Here is an 18,111-nt window from a genome sequence, read left to right as displayed (position 1 = left end):
TTAATCCAAAAGCTACATTTTAAAGCAGAGACTCTTGTTACCTGCAAAAAACCTTCAGTCCGCCTAAGCCGTGATTGCACGATACGTTCCTTTGGCTGTACACGCTGTTATCCCCACTTGCCCTTCTTTCGTGTTTCGGGCTCAGTGGGCAGGTCAGTGGGCTGTGTATAATATCAGCCTGGGGTAGTGAGCTTGTCACTGCCCTAGTGACACCACCACAGCAAGGGTGTTGACCTGCTTTGCGAGAGCTCGTCGTAAAATGCCATAGAGAGCAGTGGGGTTGTTAGGTTGATCGGGTTTTTTTAATTAGTTATAGTAGCCATATGATAAGCATGTGGGATTATTCCTTTTTTTTATTTCGAAGAAATTAATTACACTGTTTATATTTATTTTAAAAAACTCAAGAATAAAATAGACTGTCTGTATTATTGTTACAGTGATAAATGTGGTCAGCCATTAAAATTTCCAGAGTCGGTTATGGCTTTTAGCCAACTGTCTCCCAGTAAAAGTGAAGTGATGAATGCAACTTCACAGGTTGCTGCTTGACAAAGAAGCAGTGGAAAACAAAATGACTGTGGGTACACCCACCACGCTGTCTGTGACCTAATTTGTCTCCTGATTGTTCTGATGAATTTGCTCTCTGCCTGTGCCTTTCATTTAAGCAGAAGAGTGAAGTATTTTGATGAAGCGGCATGAGAGCTATGAGGGGAATAAGCAGTGGGACTTCATTACTGGAAAAGCGTGCTTATTAGGTTTTCTTCATTAATATTATCTTACAAAGAAATGGCATATAAGTGAGTTTACACGCAGACACATCACGCACCCCAGACCGCCCGTCTTCTCCTGTCTGACTACAGCAGTTGTGATCACCCAGGGAACTGGGCTAGAGACAAGGGAGGAGGCGGCTGGCATTCGTTCTTTGGGGCCTGATACGCTGGAATTTGGTTTTCCTTCCATTCTGTCAGATACCTGATCTGATGACTGTCAGGCTGGCTGAGGTGTAGTGCTGTTTGCTCCAAACTCTCACACTGCTGGGAAGATGTCTGTTTTGAATTACACCTCAAGTGTAATTAAGTAGATTCACAACTCCTAGAGGTCTGAAAACTGTAACCAACGTGCTTCAGACACTGGAATGTACAGTACTTCAGACTGAAGTGTAGAATAATCAACTATTAAAATTCTGTGTATCTTCCCTCCTGGTGCTCTGTAACAACTTGTATGGAGTTCAAAATTTAAATAGGTTATAATTCTCGTAACTTGTTTTTATATTGTTTATGTTGAAATATATTTTCCACTCACATATAGAAGTACTGCTCAGTTTTGCCACTGAAATGGCTATTTTGTATTCCCTTTGCACTGAAGAGTCTGCTGTGTGCTCCAGTGTTGAGAAACCTGTTTATAAAATTGATCTATATTCAACGTTAATTAAAGATGGCATTTGTAGCTCCAACAAAAATCTTTAAAAATGGCTGAAAGCCATATATATACTGTGGCAACCAACATGGATCTGTGGGATTCTCTAAGACTCAGTCACCATCTCTCGTCTATAATCACGGATGTGGTGAATGACAAGGTGGGGGTCTTTGGAACGGCTGAAGATTAGCATCCCCTGCTGTTTTGTAATTATCAGAATCTGGACAGTCATTTATTTGAATGAGATAATGCATACAGTTTGTGCCTCCAAAGAAAAGCATACATAATGTGATTGTACGAAGAGGTTTTCAGTCTCTCAGTGGGATGTCATAGGCTATGTTTGTAAACTTCAACCTAGCAGTTGCTCTGCAGTGGAATTCCACTGGTATTGAGATAATAATTTGCACAGTCAAATTGCTTTCTTTACAAAAACCCAGGGAATTATGAGACCCTAATCCTTTATTAATGTCAACCCACAGGCAGCAAGAAAGCGTAAGATTGCCATTCGAAAAGCCCAGGGGAAAAATCTTGAGGCCATCCGAGAGCTGAATGAGTATCTGGAACAGTGAGTGTCTTAAAAGAATACGGACTGTGTTTTGCCATTCTGATAAATCTTTTTAATTAAAATGGAATTTGCATTTGATTTACGCTTTTGCTTCCATGCTGGTCATTTACAGAATCCCTTGCACATTCTTTCTTTTTTTCCTTTTTCCCCCTCCTGTCTTCTCTATACAGATTTGTTGGAGACCAAGAAGCTTGGCACGAACTTGCAGAACTTTACATCAATGAACATGAGTAAGTTGTTTGCTAAGCCCACATAAGAACGGTTAAATTGAAACCTACTCTGTGTAAGTCAGAGACCTCAGTGCTTTTTTTGAAGGACTGGTGTTAGAAAGTACGCTGTCTCATTTCCAATATAACAGGAATCAACACGAAATAATTACCAACCTTACTTGACTACCAAATGCTTTCATAAGGCATTTGATTTTAAAACAGAAACAGTTTACTTAATCACCTGTACTTTTCAGTCATTTAAAAAAAATCTCGTATTTAAGAACAGTGCTTTGAGTGTAGCAGGGAACAGCACCTACTTCCCATAACTTTTCATTCAAATGATGTTTTTACTAGCTTAAGTTTAAATTCTTTTCTTCTAAAACCAGCTGATCACAGCAACTGAAATTCTGATTTTCTTTAAACCTACCTCTGCAAGAACTTTTAGTAACCTTTAAAAAACCCCAGAACATGGATCTAGAGTTAGAGGCGTCTGGTCGCCTGGGTACAAAACCCAACGCAGTCAAGAATGCTGAATGTTGTAGTAACTTGCTTATTGGATATTTAATGTTTTTGTTAGCTCTTTTTTTTTTTTTTTATTGCTGTAGTGACAAGAGGAAATCCCAGTGTGGGAGGATTAGCTCAAAGCCTTAGTGCAAGTTTTCTAATATCATAGCATTAATTCTGACCTCCACCCAAAGGCGTATCTTTTTTCCCCGTCTTTAGTTCTTCAGCTCAGCCTGAATTATTTCACATTGTTTCCTTCCTTTCTAGAGAGTAGTAAAAGAATCAAATTCTCAAGGAAGAAATAACTGTTCTCACTGTGATGAAAAAATTGTTCCCTCGTCACCTCTCCTTCCGCCCCATTCTCAAATAAAATAATTATTAAACTCTCTCACATGCTGATATAAGGATTAATCTAGAATTTTGATATCCAGATTTCCACTTGTTTTAGGAAATTCACCAGCACTTTTTCAAGAAAATAGAATTTTTTCCTTTTTTTTTAATATTTAGAAAGATATTTAAGCTTGCTGTATCTGTTGGTACAAAAGGGAATGATAGAGTGGTGCAAACATACGTATTTCATTACTGGGTTGTTGGGGTTTTTTTCTTTCTATAATCTTTATTACAAAATTGTGTAATAAAACCTGAGAAAGAAATTGCTTTTGCTTGTATTTGTCTTGGTCTGTAATTCTAATAAAATAAAGTACGTAGAACTTTCTCCAGTTCACTGAAAAAATGACTGTGCTCACTGTACTTTTATGAGCATCGTTATTACTATTTTGATGGTTAAATTGGGAAAAGTTAGAATCTTGGCTAAAAAGCAACTAAAAGTTAATTTTAAAAAAAGAAAACAATTCGTCAACTTACTTGGTTTTAGAAAACAAACAAATTAGAAAACCACAATATATTCATTTTAAGAAATAAGATTTTGCAGATTATATGGTTTAATAGTGTCTCATAATTGCTCAATTGCTTTTACCAGATATTAAATATCTACCCGCATTGTCAATATAAACGTTGCATCCCTGAAGTTTGGAATCCTATCCTGAACTCTGCAAGAGTGCTATCGCATATCTGTAAAAGATGCAAATTCTGCAGGAAACTCTGTTCTTTGAAAGATTATGAAGCTAGGATTTTTATAATTACGTACACCTACATTTTGAGCTTGGCTTCTTAAATATTTCTGAAAGCTTTCATTTACAGAACAAGTATTAGCCTTTTCTTTTGCAGTGATATGTTGTTGCCCATTTGTACTGGTATGATGCTGTTTTCATTTATAGATCTGAACTGTTTGGTTTTTACAACTGTTGTTGGTATGGTTTTTCAGTCTCACCTCTGTGGTTGACTGTGTGCAGGCAAAGTTAACTGACAGTATAAGTGCTCTGGTCTATAGCTTGGTTTGTGAATCCTCAGGTAACTGAATTTTCTTGTAGAAAAAGAACTGGTTTTGTAGTCCAAGTTCAGTATCTTAGTCATTTATTTGTTAGCTCTTATGTTATGTTATAATGCCTTATGTTTTGAATCCTAATGCCTGTTTCTACTCATCACTCTTGTTGGTCAGAAATTGCAGTTACTTACAAGAAATGAGTGTTAAATGCGTTCAATGACCTGTTCCATATATAGCTATACTATTAATTTCTCTATATTTTTGACTATCTATGATGTAAAAATAGTAACTTGAAGTTTGAAACATCATTTAAAAATAAAATATTTTTCTTAATCATGAGAAGTTATGAGGGGAAAAGTAAGACTTGTTTTATTGTGCTGTAAAGAAACTGAAGCAAAGAACAGTATATTCTGTTTCATTTTGTCACTGTTTTTTGTGTTTCTCAGCTATGCAAAGGCAGCCTTCTGCTTAGAGGAGCTTATGATGACTAATCCACACAACCACTTATACTGTCAGCAATATGCTGAAGTAAGTCATTTCAGAAAAATCATACTCTGTTTTTAAGTTACTGGAGTGATGAAAATGGAATAAAAATGGTTTATTTAATTTTTGCCTAGGAGATTAAAGAGAGTACAGAGAGAATGTTAACATCTCGGAGAACTTAACATGTTAAGAAAACTGTTTTCTTACTCAGTGTGACTAAGCTAAATATAAGAATATGGGCAAGAATTATTAAAGATAAAAATTTGTTTTAAATGAGCTATTCCTGTTGAAATATATATGCACTTTTCAAATTAAGTACATGAGAAGTTAAACTTTTCCACAACAATGCTGCCTAGGAGGTTACGATAGATGGTCTCTTATTGTGGAGCCCGGTCTTGGAAACCACATAGGAAATTTCACCTGAAAGAACACTGGGGCGAGAGAGAGCCCTCAGAGGTTTTAGCTCTTTTCACTCTTTTTTTCAGATGTACATTGTTTTTTTCCTAAGCGATACTGCTAACTGCGTAGAATGGATTTAATTTGTTTTGTTAATCTGGTTAAAATTGGGTGTACATTAAAACTTTTAAGTCTCAATAACTTTCTGGTAGAAAGACTGTGAAGCATGTCTTCTAGTATTTATCCCTCTTTTTTTGATCTAATATTAGGCAAAATGCATAGAAAAACAGTGGATTAATCTTCTAAACTGTTGTGCAGTTGAATAGATAATGAAAGGCATTGTGTTGTTCCGTGGACTGGTGTAATGCTGTGATGAAAGAGTACATATTCCTGTGAGGGAATACAGCCTTAGTATGGATTTACAGCAGGCTGAATTTAGCTTTAAAGTTTGTATAAAGAGACTATCCCAAGGTAGTAACTATCCATAGGTGAAAAATAATCACTTTTTATTCTTGTAGCAATAAATTAATTAAATGAATGCTGGCTTTTTTCCTCCTGTAGTTAAATGCTTTAAAATGTATGTATTGAAAAGAGCTCGGATTTCTCCCAAGCCAGTATTTCGCCTTTGGTAGGAGTCACCTGATGTGAAACAAACCTGAAGTGAAGTTTCATAATATCTTTGCTTCAACAGTGAAAGCCTCAGGTATGGATGACATGTGCAAGTTTCAGGAGCTTATAATTTTTACAGGTTAAATACACTCAAGGGGGGCTTGAAAACCTTGAGCTATCAAGAAAGTATTTTGCACAAGCACTGAAGCTTAACAACAGAAATATGAGAGCTCTGTTTGGACTTTACATGGTAAGCATGGTTATGTATTTTCCATGTTACAATTTTGAATATGGTTTTATCTATGTATATTATCCTTTGCTGTTTGCTGGGTTTTTTTCTTTAGGTTTAACTTAACAGCACAGATTATTAACACTGTTTTTTAAATACTGAGTGTAGACAATTTTATGCCAGTAAGTACGCCGTAATTGAAGTGCTCTTAACCTTTAAGTCTTGCCCATGTTTTCCAAAGAATTATAATTATTGGCACATGAAGGTAACTTGAAAAAGGATTTAAGGTCATACTCCTCTGTGCAAGATGGTGAACTGCTGAAGAGTGCCAACACTATGATGGCTGTTTGTTTTTATTTTTCTGGGGTGTGTGGTTTTTTTTTTTTTTTAAACTAGCCTGTTGTTTTCCCTTTGTTTTTTTTTCTCATGCCAGTTTCTAGATACAACTTTAGTCTTTAGCCTGCACGGCATTGTTGGCTTGAGTGTGGCCATGACTACAGTAACTACGGGTAGTGTGTACTGGCACTAGTTCTTCAGTTTCCTTGAGCACTGAGGCCTCTATTGAAGATCTTCCTTTAGATATTAGATCTTTTTAGGGACAAAACCAGAAAAGTTACACACATTATTTTTTAGAATTCTAGGCTACCTTTTTGCCTCTTGGGAGGGGAGCAGTTTACAGAAATGCATCAGGCAGATAACTCTGAGACTTCCTATAAACACCAAGCAATAGGGGCTTCCTTTCAAGGACTCGTTAGGCATCACCTTTAAGACTCAGGGAAACTTGGACCTAATGTTAGCCCATCCGCAGAGATTTTTGGGTTGGTGATTGTATGTTCAAGGAGGAGAAAAAACCTTGCTGTCCTTAGGTCATATAGCATTTTAGTATTAAATTTTGTAGCAAGCCTGTTTCTTGGCCTAAACTGATTTGTAAGGTGTGTGTACATACAGACTTCTGTACTGATTCTAGAACAGGCCTGGGGGTTTATGGTGGCCAATCTTCGCTTGTCCTCTGTCAGATCTTGTCCTGCCTGTTACTGCCAGTCTGTAAAGCAGACTTAGAGCCTGTTGTCTGTGGTGATTTGTTTGGTAACCTTGGGCTAACCCAAGCATTTGAGAAACTTTTAGTTCTGGCAGTGCCTGAAGGTCACATGCACAGACCCTGATTTGCATAATGCAACGTCATTACTGCAAAAAATGCACATAGGCTCTGTTTCAGTTCTTTGTTTTTGCTCGTCTGGCTGCTGTTACAGATTCTCTAGGTGGCTTTTGCAAGCACAGCTCGCCATCGCTCCTTCTGTTCCTATCTTTTGGCTCCTAATTTCTTTGCAATGCTGTTTCCAGGCATTAGGATCTGGTTTTGCTGTGGCTGCTGCTTTTTGTACTTGACAGACATGCCCAGCGTTTGTAGTCCCCAGAGAACGTCCACAACCCTGGTAGATTCTCCATAAAGACTTTCGGTCATATCTGCTGGGGAAACTGGTCAGTAATTCATCAAGTTCAGGAAACCAGAGCGTGATGCCTCATCTTAGGACCCTGAACTAGGTCACAGATTCAATTCATGCAGGCATGGCTTCAGAGAATGTGTTCCTGACTTTGCAGAGGCTGCTTCTTTGTCAATCCCACTCCTCTCTCCTTCCTGCAGGTATTTTCAGGGAAATATGTACAGGAACATTCTTTGAATTTGAAATTTAGTATTCATGTAGACATTTGCTTCCACACCCCTTTTTAAAATCTCTGGGGGTTCTTCATTGATGGGTGAGAATAGGGTTCTGTGGTTCTTTGCATTCGAGTACTTTTGCACTCAGCAGGATGTTCTGGCAGGGAGTAGCAATGATTCTCTGTGAAGTTAATTTATTTACAACAGTGGGAAAGTCCTGAGAGATGAGAATGGTTCTTAAATAACCTTTTCATTTTTTCAGATGAGGATGGGCATAGTTCATAGATAGACTTACGTGCTTTTAAAATGCACTTTCTGATGCCACAGGGGAAAAAACTTATGTTTTCAACAGCACTTTGGACACAGAAGTGATGTACTTTATATCATCTCTGGTAGCAAATATAATGGGGAAAACCAACTCATAACTCTCACCTTAGGAGAAGCAAATGGGATTAACTGAATTGAAGTCTTATTTAGCTTTAATTAGATCAACCAATTCCTGGTATCATAGAATCACAGAATACCAGGTTGGAAGGGACCTCAAGGATCATCTGGTCCAACCTTTCTTGGCAAAAGCATGGTCTGGACAAGATGGCCCAGCACCCTGTCCAGCTGAGTCTTAAGTGTCCAACGCTGGGGAATTTAGCACTTCCCTGGGGAGATGATTCCAATGGCTGATTGCTGTCACTGTGAAAAATTTTCCTCTTGTGTCCAATCGGAATCTCCCCAGGAGGAACTTGTACCCATTACTCCTTGTCTTTTTCATGTGGCTCCTTGTAAAAGAGGAGTCTAAATCTCCTTTGTAGCCACCCATTAAATACTTGAACGTGGTGATAAAGCCTCCCCTAAACCTTCTTTTCTCAAGGCTGAAAAAACCTGGTTCTCTCAGCCGTTCCTCATATGACAGGCTTCCCAGTCCTTTGATCATCTCTGTGGCCCTTCTCTGGACCCTTTCCAGCCTGTCCACGTCTTTTTTGAATAGCAGGGACCAAAACTGAACACAGTATTCCAGGTGTGACCTCACAACTGCTGAGCAGAGTGGGATAATGTTTTAAATTGTTACAAAAGTTCAGCTAATTCTTACTTGGATGCTGTTTACTAGTAGCTGTTTGGGTTTTTTTTTCTCTTTTTCCGCTATCGCTGGGGCTCTAAGTGCAGAGGTGCTGAATGCTGTGGGTTTATTTCATGCACATATAGTTACACTGGTTTTATTTTTGTATTCCTAGTCTGCCAGCCATATTGCTTCCAATCCAAAAGCAAGTGCAAAAATGAAAAAAGATAATATGAAATACGCCAGCTGGGCCGCTAACCAAATAAATAGAGCATACCAGGTTAGTACGTCTTTCTTTTATGATACACCGTGCTCTGTACTTCTTTGCACTTGTAACAACTGCTGTTCCGAAGGCGAGATATGACATGTAAATCACCGTAATTTGCTTGGATTTTTTGCCTTTTACTTCTGTTTGCTTTCCTGGAAGCCTTAATTAATATAAGGTTGATATTTTACAATGAGTAATTACTATTATTTACTGATAAGCTTTAAACAGATTTATTTTCTAACGTTAACCGAATGTACACTAGTGTAATGTTGACTTCCAGACAAAGTTCTATGGCTAAGTTATTTTAATAAAACTTGGTATGTCTTAATTCTTAGAGTGACTTGGTCATCTACTTCGGTTTTACTAGAAAACAAATGAAAATTCTAAAGTTTTATTTTCCTTCAGTTTATTCTCACCTTTCAAAATAATATTTAATGGTTTTCCTAATAATTACCTTAGTAATTGTCTCTGAAGTTGGTTTTGCATAGTTCTATAGAAAAATGCCTATGAACTGTGAAAATCTAGACTTTGTACTCCAGAGTCAAAGCTTACTGAAGTCATTAGGAGTTGGCTATTTGAAAAGTTATGCATAAACATCTATATTTGCTTTTGTAATATAAACCTCTGTATTTTTCCATAACTATGAATGAAACCAGGTGCTAGTTTATAGGTTCTGCTGTCCGTGTGTCCCAAATGTAGTGTCTGTTTGACACTTACAGCTGTTCTTAATGTTCTGCCAATCAAAGTTTATGTATAAGTAATCCTGAACATCAACATTGTGCTGTCCGTTTCTCCCCAGAACTTTTTCTGAGCAAAAACGTTGGTATTAAATGCGGAGTGTGTATAATATATATGTACATGCAACATTCCTTTCTTTATATAATATTTCAGTATCAGAACCCATTATTTAGTTTTTCTCTTGCTGCTACTGTTTCACATTTGATACTGCCAAATGGCCTTTTGTCCAGCTCCATCTATTACGGAATTAAATTAAGGTTTTCTTTTATGGCCAATGCAGTTTTCTAAATGCACTGTATGTGCATGCACTGCCAAGAGTGCAGCTTCTTGTGGCTGACGTCTTTTTGAGGCATGACAACTTCAAAGTATTTTCCATTTCCCCTGACTGGCCCTGTACCTTCTGACTGTACTTTACAGTGAAGAATATTGTATCCCTGAGGACATAATTAAGCATTTTATACTTGTGTGCCTAAAGTTTATTTCTCTGTTTTGCTGTTTAAATGACTCCCTGCTTTTCATTAATAAACCATTTGCCTGCTCATGACAGAAAGGCGTGTATGAATTACCACTTTTTCTGATTTCCCATAAACAAGGAGGAGTTCTTTTGACTTCAGTAGTAAGCGCAGGATTGATGGAAAACCCAAGTATCGCAGGATTTAGACAAACAAATGAACAAATCCCCCTTGAAGATCAGAATACACAGTGGATTCACCATCGATAGAACAAAACAGGTTTTAAAAGATGTGTGAATTTTGAGTGAATACTATTATTCCATGTTTTCTATCCTAACAAAAATGTTTAAGTGAATATTACACCTGAAGTTTCCAGTTCAAAGCACCAGTAGAGACGTGTTGGCACTTCCGGGGAAGAGCCCCTTTCAGGGTGCCTCGGGATGGAAATGTAAACGCAGTGTTGGCTGTGGAGTGGTGACGTACCAAGATTAAGACCTAGAAATGGACATCTCCTGGTTCTAAATACAATGCAAGTTTAATTATAACAGTTTATAGTTACTTGACTCACAGCCAGGTCAGCTGGCCTTTGATTTTTTTTAATCTTTTTTTCCCCTCTCCACATGGCTTTCTGTTGGCATCATAATAGCTCCAAGGAAATACGACTTGTATTTGGAGTGCTGGTAGTGTTGGGGGGCGTTCTGGGTGTGGGGTTCTGTTTGGGGGCGGGGTTGGTTTGGTGCGGTTTTTACTGGAAAGTGCAGTTCCGCTGTTTCTGTAAAGCTCTTTTGGATCCTTCGTTAAGCATTTTTGGTTGATGCTTACCAGAACAAGTCACGTTAACATGACTCACATATATTTAAAACACATTTCATAACTTCGTTGTGACTTCATACTTCTGTGATACGTTGCATATTTCAGCTGCTCTTTTTAGCTGTTTGGGACATAAAATGACGAACACCGTACCTGAGTGGAATCACAGGGGGAACTGAGCTGTACATAAAATGTAAGTGCTCTCAATAGGATTTGGCGAGCAAGTGGCGTGAACATCCCCTTCACAGAAGTACCACAAGAAGCTCCAATGACTGCAGCTGGACAGGCCTGCCCCAGCCCAACCCTCCCGAGCTTGTTCCATGACTGCGGAAGGGTTTGGCCACTCCAGCGTGCCTGTTGTGTCAGAGACTTATGACATCCAACTGCTGCAGCAGATGGTGTTTGGTGATGTAGTAGGTGGCAGTTTCCCCTGTGAGTCAGTACTGATTTGTGGCTCCCTGGGGGTGTTGAGCGGTTGGAAATTTTCATCATTTGGACCTAGGGATGAATCCTTGATTGCTTGTGCCAGTGGAAGCCCTTACAGCATTCCTCCATTTAGTGGAAGGTTGTCTAGCCAAGTTTTAAGCTAGATACTTATATTATCTCTATAAATCCTCCCCACTTTCCTTGCATTATCCAAAGCGCTTTGTAAAGTGTAATAAGAGCCTTAAGAGCTTGTTGAGTTTGGCATTGACTTGTTTTATTAGTTGGACCTTCTTACATTGTTAAATGCAATTTTTCCTGTGGTCATGTTCTAGAGAATAAGATGCATTTAGAATCCCGACTTGGGTTCCTAGACAAATTATATGAATTTGTGACTTTAATATATGAAGTTATTAATTCAAAAAGTTATTTTTGAGCAATTGTCTTACAGTGAGATCTTTCCCCATTTTCATTCTGGATTTGAACTACCAGCAGTTTGGTCAGTAATTCTGGAAAACTGCTTTTATTTTTTTCAAATTAAGCACTGGCTATAGTTGCATTTTTTAAAATTTTAGATGCAGTTTACTTGAAATATTTTTCCTGGTCTCCTCCTTTCGATTTATTCTCTTATTCAGGCAGTTTGCTTTGGCACTTGATGTTTGCTTTTCCTTTGCATTCCTGTATGAAATTAGAGGAACTTTTTTCGTTTATTATCATTTAAAGAAAACAGTCTTTGGGTGTAAAAAGAAAACCTTGCTTTCAGCAGTGTTGGTTAGACTGTACAGCAGTTTCTGTACAGGAAAATATGGTTGAATTGTTGAATTCAGAATATAGTTGAATTAAATAATTTTCTGAAAAGACAGATATTTGATGCTCCCTCTGGTTAATATGCTTATTTTGATGTTAAATGCGTAACCCTCCGTGCTGATAAGTATTTCTCATCTGTGCCTAATATAGGAGCAACTTTCAAAGGAAGACAGGAAGGTTTTGTAGCTAGGGCTGCTGCATGGAGCTGGAATTCCTGGCTGCTACCACATGCTCTGAAAAAAAAGGTCATTATTCTCTAGGCCACTTAAATTTAATTGACCGGGTGAAAAAAAAAAAAACCCCACAAAATTTAATTTTAATCTTTTATTTCAGATGTTAGAGAAGTAGTCATTATTCAAAGAATTATTCTAGATTTATTATTATTAGAAGCTCAGTTTTGCCTTATCGCTGGGAAACGGGATTATAATCTGTGTGCAGATCCTTGTGAAGAACGTGTATCTGTTCTCACTGAGGACATGAGTCACAGTTACTTCAGCATCGAAACAAAATATGGCCACCTAATGCTCGTCAATTAGGTAATTGGTTTAGCATGTCCTCTGGTGGAAGCGTCTCAGCAGAGGCAGGCAAGTTTGATTAATGCTCGCAAAAATCTTTAATGTGATCCTACTCACAGTAATTTTCCAGATACATGCTTCTTGTGTAGATTGCTAAATTCTTCTGTGTTAGCAATCCACATGGTATTTATGGTTGGAGAGGTGATTTTGTTACAAACCATTTGGGAAACGGAAAATTAAATCATGATTTTAAGAAACGGATTCCGGCTCAATCAGTCAAATTGCTGTGTAATGGCAGAATAGACAAAATAATTGTTCGTCAGGGCAAATTTGAAGTGATTACATTTCCAAGTATACTTCTGTTTGTTATGACGCGGAGTTTGGTTTTATTTGTTCAGCTTAAAGGACACGTCAGTATCGTGAAGGCAACCACTCTTGAAATTAGCAAGTAACATTTTTTTTAAACTAATATCTCATGTCAGTTTTGCTTTCAGTGTCCCTGAAGAGAAATAAAATAAGTAAAATTCTTCTTATTTCGAAGCTTTCCTCTGCGTGCTTTCTGCATGTCCTACCAGGCGTGCTTTTTGACCACAGTACATTCAGGCTTCTGTGCTTTGCATTGAAATCTCTGAATGCTTTCAATTGAAGCAATTTTTCAGTCAAAGATTTTGAGTTCTGTTTTTTCATTTGCTTGTTTTTATGAAAGGATTTGGACTCACAAAGTATCTGCTTGGGGGACTATTGTTTAGTGTGAACAAAAAGAGGACATTTTATTCAGTCGGATCCAAGCAAAAGTTACTTCTCTCACCTGGGAGAGCGTAAGAAATCTATGATTTTCCTCTGAGGTTGACTGTTGCAGCTCACTATGGAAACCGCACGACCTGAAGAATGGGTTTATACTTACTACTAGAGTCAAAACATGGCACGTCAGTTCATCATCTAGCAGTATGAAATATGAAAATACGGTGTTTGCAGTACGTCTCTTAACTGTAAAGTGTTGTCACAATAACAACATTTCATTCTATTTAATTTGAAATAGCATTTCGTTTTCTGTGCCAAAACAACTTTTTTAAGAACTCAGTACTGATTGGGAATCCCGATATTGGATTGTGGCCTGGGGGTCAAAAGCAGGTTAACAGGTCCTGCAGCTTGTTGCTGGTGTGATATTACCTGGGTTTGATGACTTAATCTTTCTTAACAGGTCATGAAGCGTTTGCTAAACTCAGTTAATTACAAGAGAGAAGGGACACATTATAAATCAAGGACTAACTATGTGAGACACCACTGGTATTTGAAATAAAAAACATTAAATTGAAAATTTATTGAGTGTTTAGATATTAACATATAGGTAGAGAACAGGCTGTTTTACTAGCAGCAAGTTATAGTTAACTGCTTCTGTAATTTCTTTACCCTCCCTCCCAGCACCAAATGCAAAACTCCTTAATACAGGTGTATTAAAAATGTTTGAGAGTTTACTTTGACTGTAGACTGACCTAGTCAGTAAATCCACTGCGTTAGATATGGCTGATGAGTGATGGAAATTGTCAGTCCAGTTAGAAAAACCCTTTTGAGGTCAGTGTGGGGTGATCAGCATCTCCTACCCTTCTACCCCTTCCTTTCCCAAACTTGGCTGCATGTGTCTTAGGCAATCTGAAGCCGTAAGCAGTATTTATTAGGCTGTATCTTTCTTTATCAAGACAAACTTTTATTTCAAATGCTCTCTAAAATGGCTGTTGTAATAGGAGGTTACAGTCAAATACAAGATTATTACTCACACTTACTTTGAACAATAAAAAGTAATTATATGATGACTGGATTATTTGATAGTAGATTTTGATGCACAGAACTTTCGTTTGTAGCAATCAGAGGAAACTTTTGGTACCTAATGTTTAGAACTGTTATTTGTACAGGAGCTATGCACAGAATTTCTGATCTATGATGCATAACAATCCTGTTGTTGTTGTTGTTTAGTTTGCAGGTCGCAGTAAGAAAGAAACGAAATACTCTTTGAAGGCAGTGGAAGACATGTTGGAGACCCTGCAAATCACTCAATCTTAGGTTGGCATAGAGATCCAATATTAAATTTTCCAGCTCCATGATGAACCTGTAATGACCAATCAGTTACATTACTGCAGTGCTGTTAAAAGTTAATTTTGTATTGATTAACCTGCTGTCTAATGTTTTACCAAAAGTAAAATGCCTATTTATTACTGCTATGAGAAATGGGATGAATACCCACTGAAATGAATAACTTAACCTCAAAGACAAAGAAATGACGTGCTGCATCAGTCTCTTAGATTTTTGTATCTACAGTACCTGCTTTTAAGCCATAATTTGTAAAAATAAACTTGTTAAATGATTAAAAAAATGAGTGGTTTATTTGACTTGCAAATGGCAATGAACAAATTTATATATGTAGACAAATAACTTATGTTAGACACGTTTATCACATTTACATGTTTAAGATGGAAAGGATGCTACAGATGCACACTTCCTGGTAAATATTTACCACACAGCACAGAGTGATTATGAATACACTTGATAATGGTTTTATTAATGAGTTGATATCCAGCACTGTAGAAATGGAGAAAACTTGTTTGTGCATTTTGCTTCACAGGGGCTCTTTTACTGGCTTAAGGCCAAAGACATTCTTCTCTGTGGCTTTGTGGGCACATGCTTCCATGTCTACGTAGTTCTCCAATCAGTATATGCATATGCACTTTTTTTATTCCTTCTGCGTGTCCTTTGTTGTACATCTGTTGCGCATCATGAATTTCAAAACCATCTGACTGCAGGGCTGCGTGCTGGTCTCTACTGATTTTGTACCTACAGTGTGGGTGCCCCTTCGCCGTGGTGTAGTAGCTTCTCCACAGCAGCCAGGTTGCACCGTAAGGATGAGGGAGCTTGTTTGACTGCCTTGTGCCACGCACCCTAATTCTTCAGTTTCGTGGTTCCCCTCGTTCTGGATGTTGCTCAGGTGCGTACTGTGGCAGTTTGGTTACATGGCTGTCATTGCCTTTACAGTGGCTTCAGAAAGATGGCATAACAGCAGCAACATGCCCTTGACAAATTCCAATAAAAATATTGCAGTGTCATTTTCATGACTTAGCACCAGCAAAGCTAATCTGAATTTCAGATTTTCTACTGCCTTCCGTGGGCGGTATATGGGTAGGTTAAAGGCTGTCTATAACATGTCCTTTTTATGGCTCTGGACTTGATGTAATAAACCAAAGCTGAGCTTCTGCTTAAAAACAAAGGAGCAACAAAAACTTCCCCTGTGAGTTCCAAGGTTGAAAATGTGCATAACTGAACTGGTTGTTGCCTGAGACTGTGTAGTTACCTCATTCCTGTTATCCAGGAAGTAGGTCGGAGTATGACAGTGTGACAGGATGGGTGCTATGCCACGAGACTTTATTGTTTAAGGAGTCTCAGATGAATTCAGTACTGTTGAAATACAAAACTGCAAATACTGCATAGTATTATATTAAATCACATGATTCTAACTTGTGGAAATAGTGCAGATCCTTTTGTAACAATAATTCACAAACTGGCCTCAGAACAGTATTTGCAGATTATCTATTTATGTTTTGGGTGGAAAACCAAGAAAATACCATAGGTAAACCTATGTATTTCTGCTCAGATTTATAGTCTTTTACTGTATGAGTGTGCCACCTAGAGTTTTAAACCCTCATTAGTCTCTATTTTTTTTATTTTACCTACGTCTCGAATAACTTGGTTGCATTCAGAAATTAAAAACGGCGAGAAGCTGTGCTGTAGACTAAAAGCACTTTGTGGTGCATAACATTTTAGGGATTAAAAACCAGCAGTGCAGTGTCTGTGCTGCTGGAAAGTGTCGTGTATAATGTTTTATTCAGAGGCGACTTTTAACAGTGTCAGAACTGGGCGTGTGGTGTATCAGTTTCTCTGTAAGGAGGTTGGTTCTGTTTCTTGTTTTCAGTGATTTGATGACAAATTTCATCTCATTTGGCTGCTTAGAGCTTTCTCGTTTTCACTACTGCTTAGCATCTTTTTGAAGTTACTCTTTAGCACTCTGATTTGTGCATGTATTTTGGCATAATTCCCACGTAGTAGAGCTTACAAATCGACCTGGCAAATATTTCTGACACATTTGTGTTTACTTCAAAGATAAAATATATTACCCCTATGAAAATGCATGGGCAGTCTTTGATAGAACTATTGATTCGCAGCAGTGGAAATTCAGGGGGTTTTCTGGGTTCAAATGAAAAAAAAAGTTTAAAATCCTGTGTCTGCAGGGGAGGTAACTGTATCAAGTGCCCTGCAGTCTGAGCATGCAAAGGGTACAGAAGAGAAGCTGTGAGACAGTGCAATCTTTATCAAAGTAATTTTCCAGTTCTGGTAAATGATCTTGGAATATGTCACTGTTGCTGTCTCGCGTTAGAGAATAGGTTTTCAAAGAATGGGTTACTTAGTTAACAAATGAACGTGATGATGTTCTGTAGTGTGCTCCGGCAGTGACAAATGCTACACAACAATATTATGAGCGAGCATGCAGTCTCCCCTTTCCTAAATAAAAGGCTGTGTTTTCCTTTTGGTTCATTCAACAACAAAAACATGAGACATTTGCAATGTTGAACTGGGTAACGATACTTGTGTCTTTGTTTTGTGCAGCCATACTTGGGTGAGAGGCTTGGTTGGGAGAGCAGTTACCTGCTGAAGTAAAGGTCACTGAAGAGCCAGCAAAACCTCCGATTCTGCTTTTGTAATACAAGTTACTGGCGACTTCTTAAAAACCCTTTGTCCAGATGTTATACAATTCATATTCTGTAGTGGCAAAAAGCACATCTTGTTTAGAATATATCCCTAAATCTCTTCAGTTCAGTGCCCAGAATATCTTGCAGTTGCTATTGGAAACTCTGTTATTAGTCAACGGAGGACTTCCTCTTGGCATCGCTGTATTTGTGATGGCATCCACGTTTGCTAGTCACTGCAGTTACAGTGGAACTTGCATTTCAGCCAGCTTTGGAAGGGAGGGGAAAAGGAAAGCAAATGAAACTTGACTTACTGGCATGGAGTTGTTAGCTTCTTGTTACTTGCACCCTCATCTTCCAAGAACACCAACTGTAGCTATAGTCAGGTTTGCAATAATAATTCTCCTTGTAACTCAAGAGCTTCCATATATTCAGCTCTAGCCCAACACTCCATTAAAATCTAAACCATGCAGGTTCTGGGGAAACAGCGCTGTGCCACATGCACGTACGCTGCTATGCAGGGAAAGGACAGTTCTCTCAACCTCCCTCGACTTGCTGTCAGGGTGGGGGAGCGTTAGAACACTTTTTGAATGTGGTTTTGTCTGGAAAACTAACACTGCTTAATGCATCTCGAAATACTGCTTATTACTTGTGTTGCTGAGTGCCAGAATAGAGTTCTAGGGCTAACCATTGCTTAACTACAGATACTTGAGTCTGTGTGGAGAATAAAGTACTAGAAATCAGTCAGTAGTCCATTGTGGAATGACTGCACCCTTACAGATCTTGAGAGGCACCAGCTGGAAGTTGGATTCAATCCAGAGACTAGTTTTCAGAAATAAATGTTCATTAATCTACTTCTCTCTTAAAA

General features: G+C 38.1%; 1 protein-coding gene across 1 annotated transcript; it reads left to right on the top strand.

The window, feature by feature from the left end:
• The first annotated feature begins 1,888 nt into the window (after positions 1 to 1,888).
• Positions 1,889 to 14,881, top strand: LOC104505893 (ER membrane protein complex subunit 2). The gene is made up of 6 exons (XM_010146651.1): positions 1,889 to 1,978; positions 2,149 to 2,208; positions 4,522 to 4,603; positions 5,703 to 5,813; positions 8,676 to 8,780; positions 14,485 to 14,881. Exons 3-6 carry the CDS (start codon positions 4,556 to 4,558, stop codon positions 14,569 to 14,571), a joined length of 351 nt encoding a protein of 116 aa, XP_010144953.1. The 5' UTR covers positions 1,889 to 1,978; positions 2,149 to 2,208; positions 4,522 to 4,555; the 3' UTR covers positions 14,572 to 14,881.
• The last annotated feature ends 3,230 nt before the right edge of the window (positions 14,882 to 18,111 follow it).

Source organism: Eurypyga helias, unplaced genomic scaffold (assembly GCF_000690775.1).
Source record: "Eurypyga helias isolate BGI_N326 unplaced genomic scaffold, ASM69077v1 scaffold3852, whole genome shotgun sequence".
In the NCBI taxonomy this organism is placed as follows: domain Eukaryota; kingdom Metazoa; phylum Chordata; class Aves; order Eurypygiformes; family Eurypygidae; genus Eurypyga; species Eurypyga helias.
This window is presented reverse-complemented; position numbering and strand designations above follow the sequence as displayed.

Excerpts from the sequence above, each read along its gene's own strand:
- LOC104505893 (XM_010146651.1), top strand. The coding sequence starts at position 4,556 with ATGATGACTAATCCACACAACCACTTATACTGTCAGCAATATGCTGAA. Across the intron at positions 5,814-8,675 it reads CTCTGTTTGGACTTTACATG|TCTGCCAGCCATATTGCTTC; the intron begins GTAAGCATGGTT and ends TTGTATTCCTAG. Across the intron at positions 8,781-14,484 it reads AAATAAATAGAGCATACCAG|TTTGCAGGTCGCAGTAAGAA; the intron begins GTTAGTACGTCT and ends GTTGTTGTTTAG.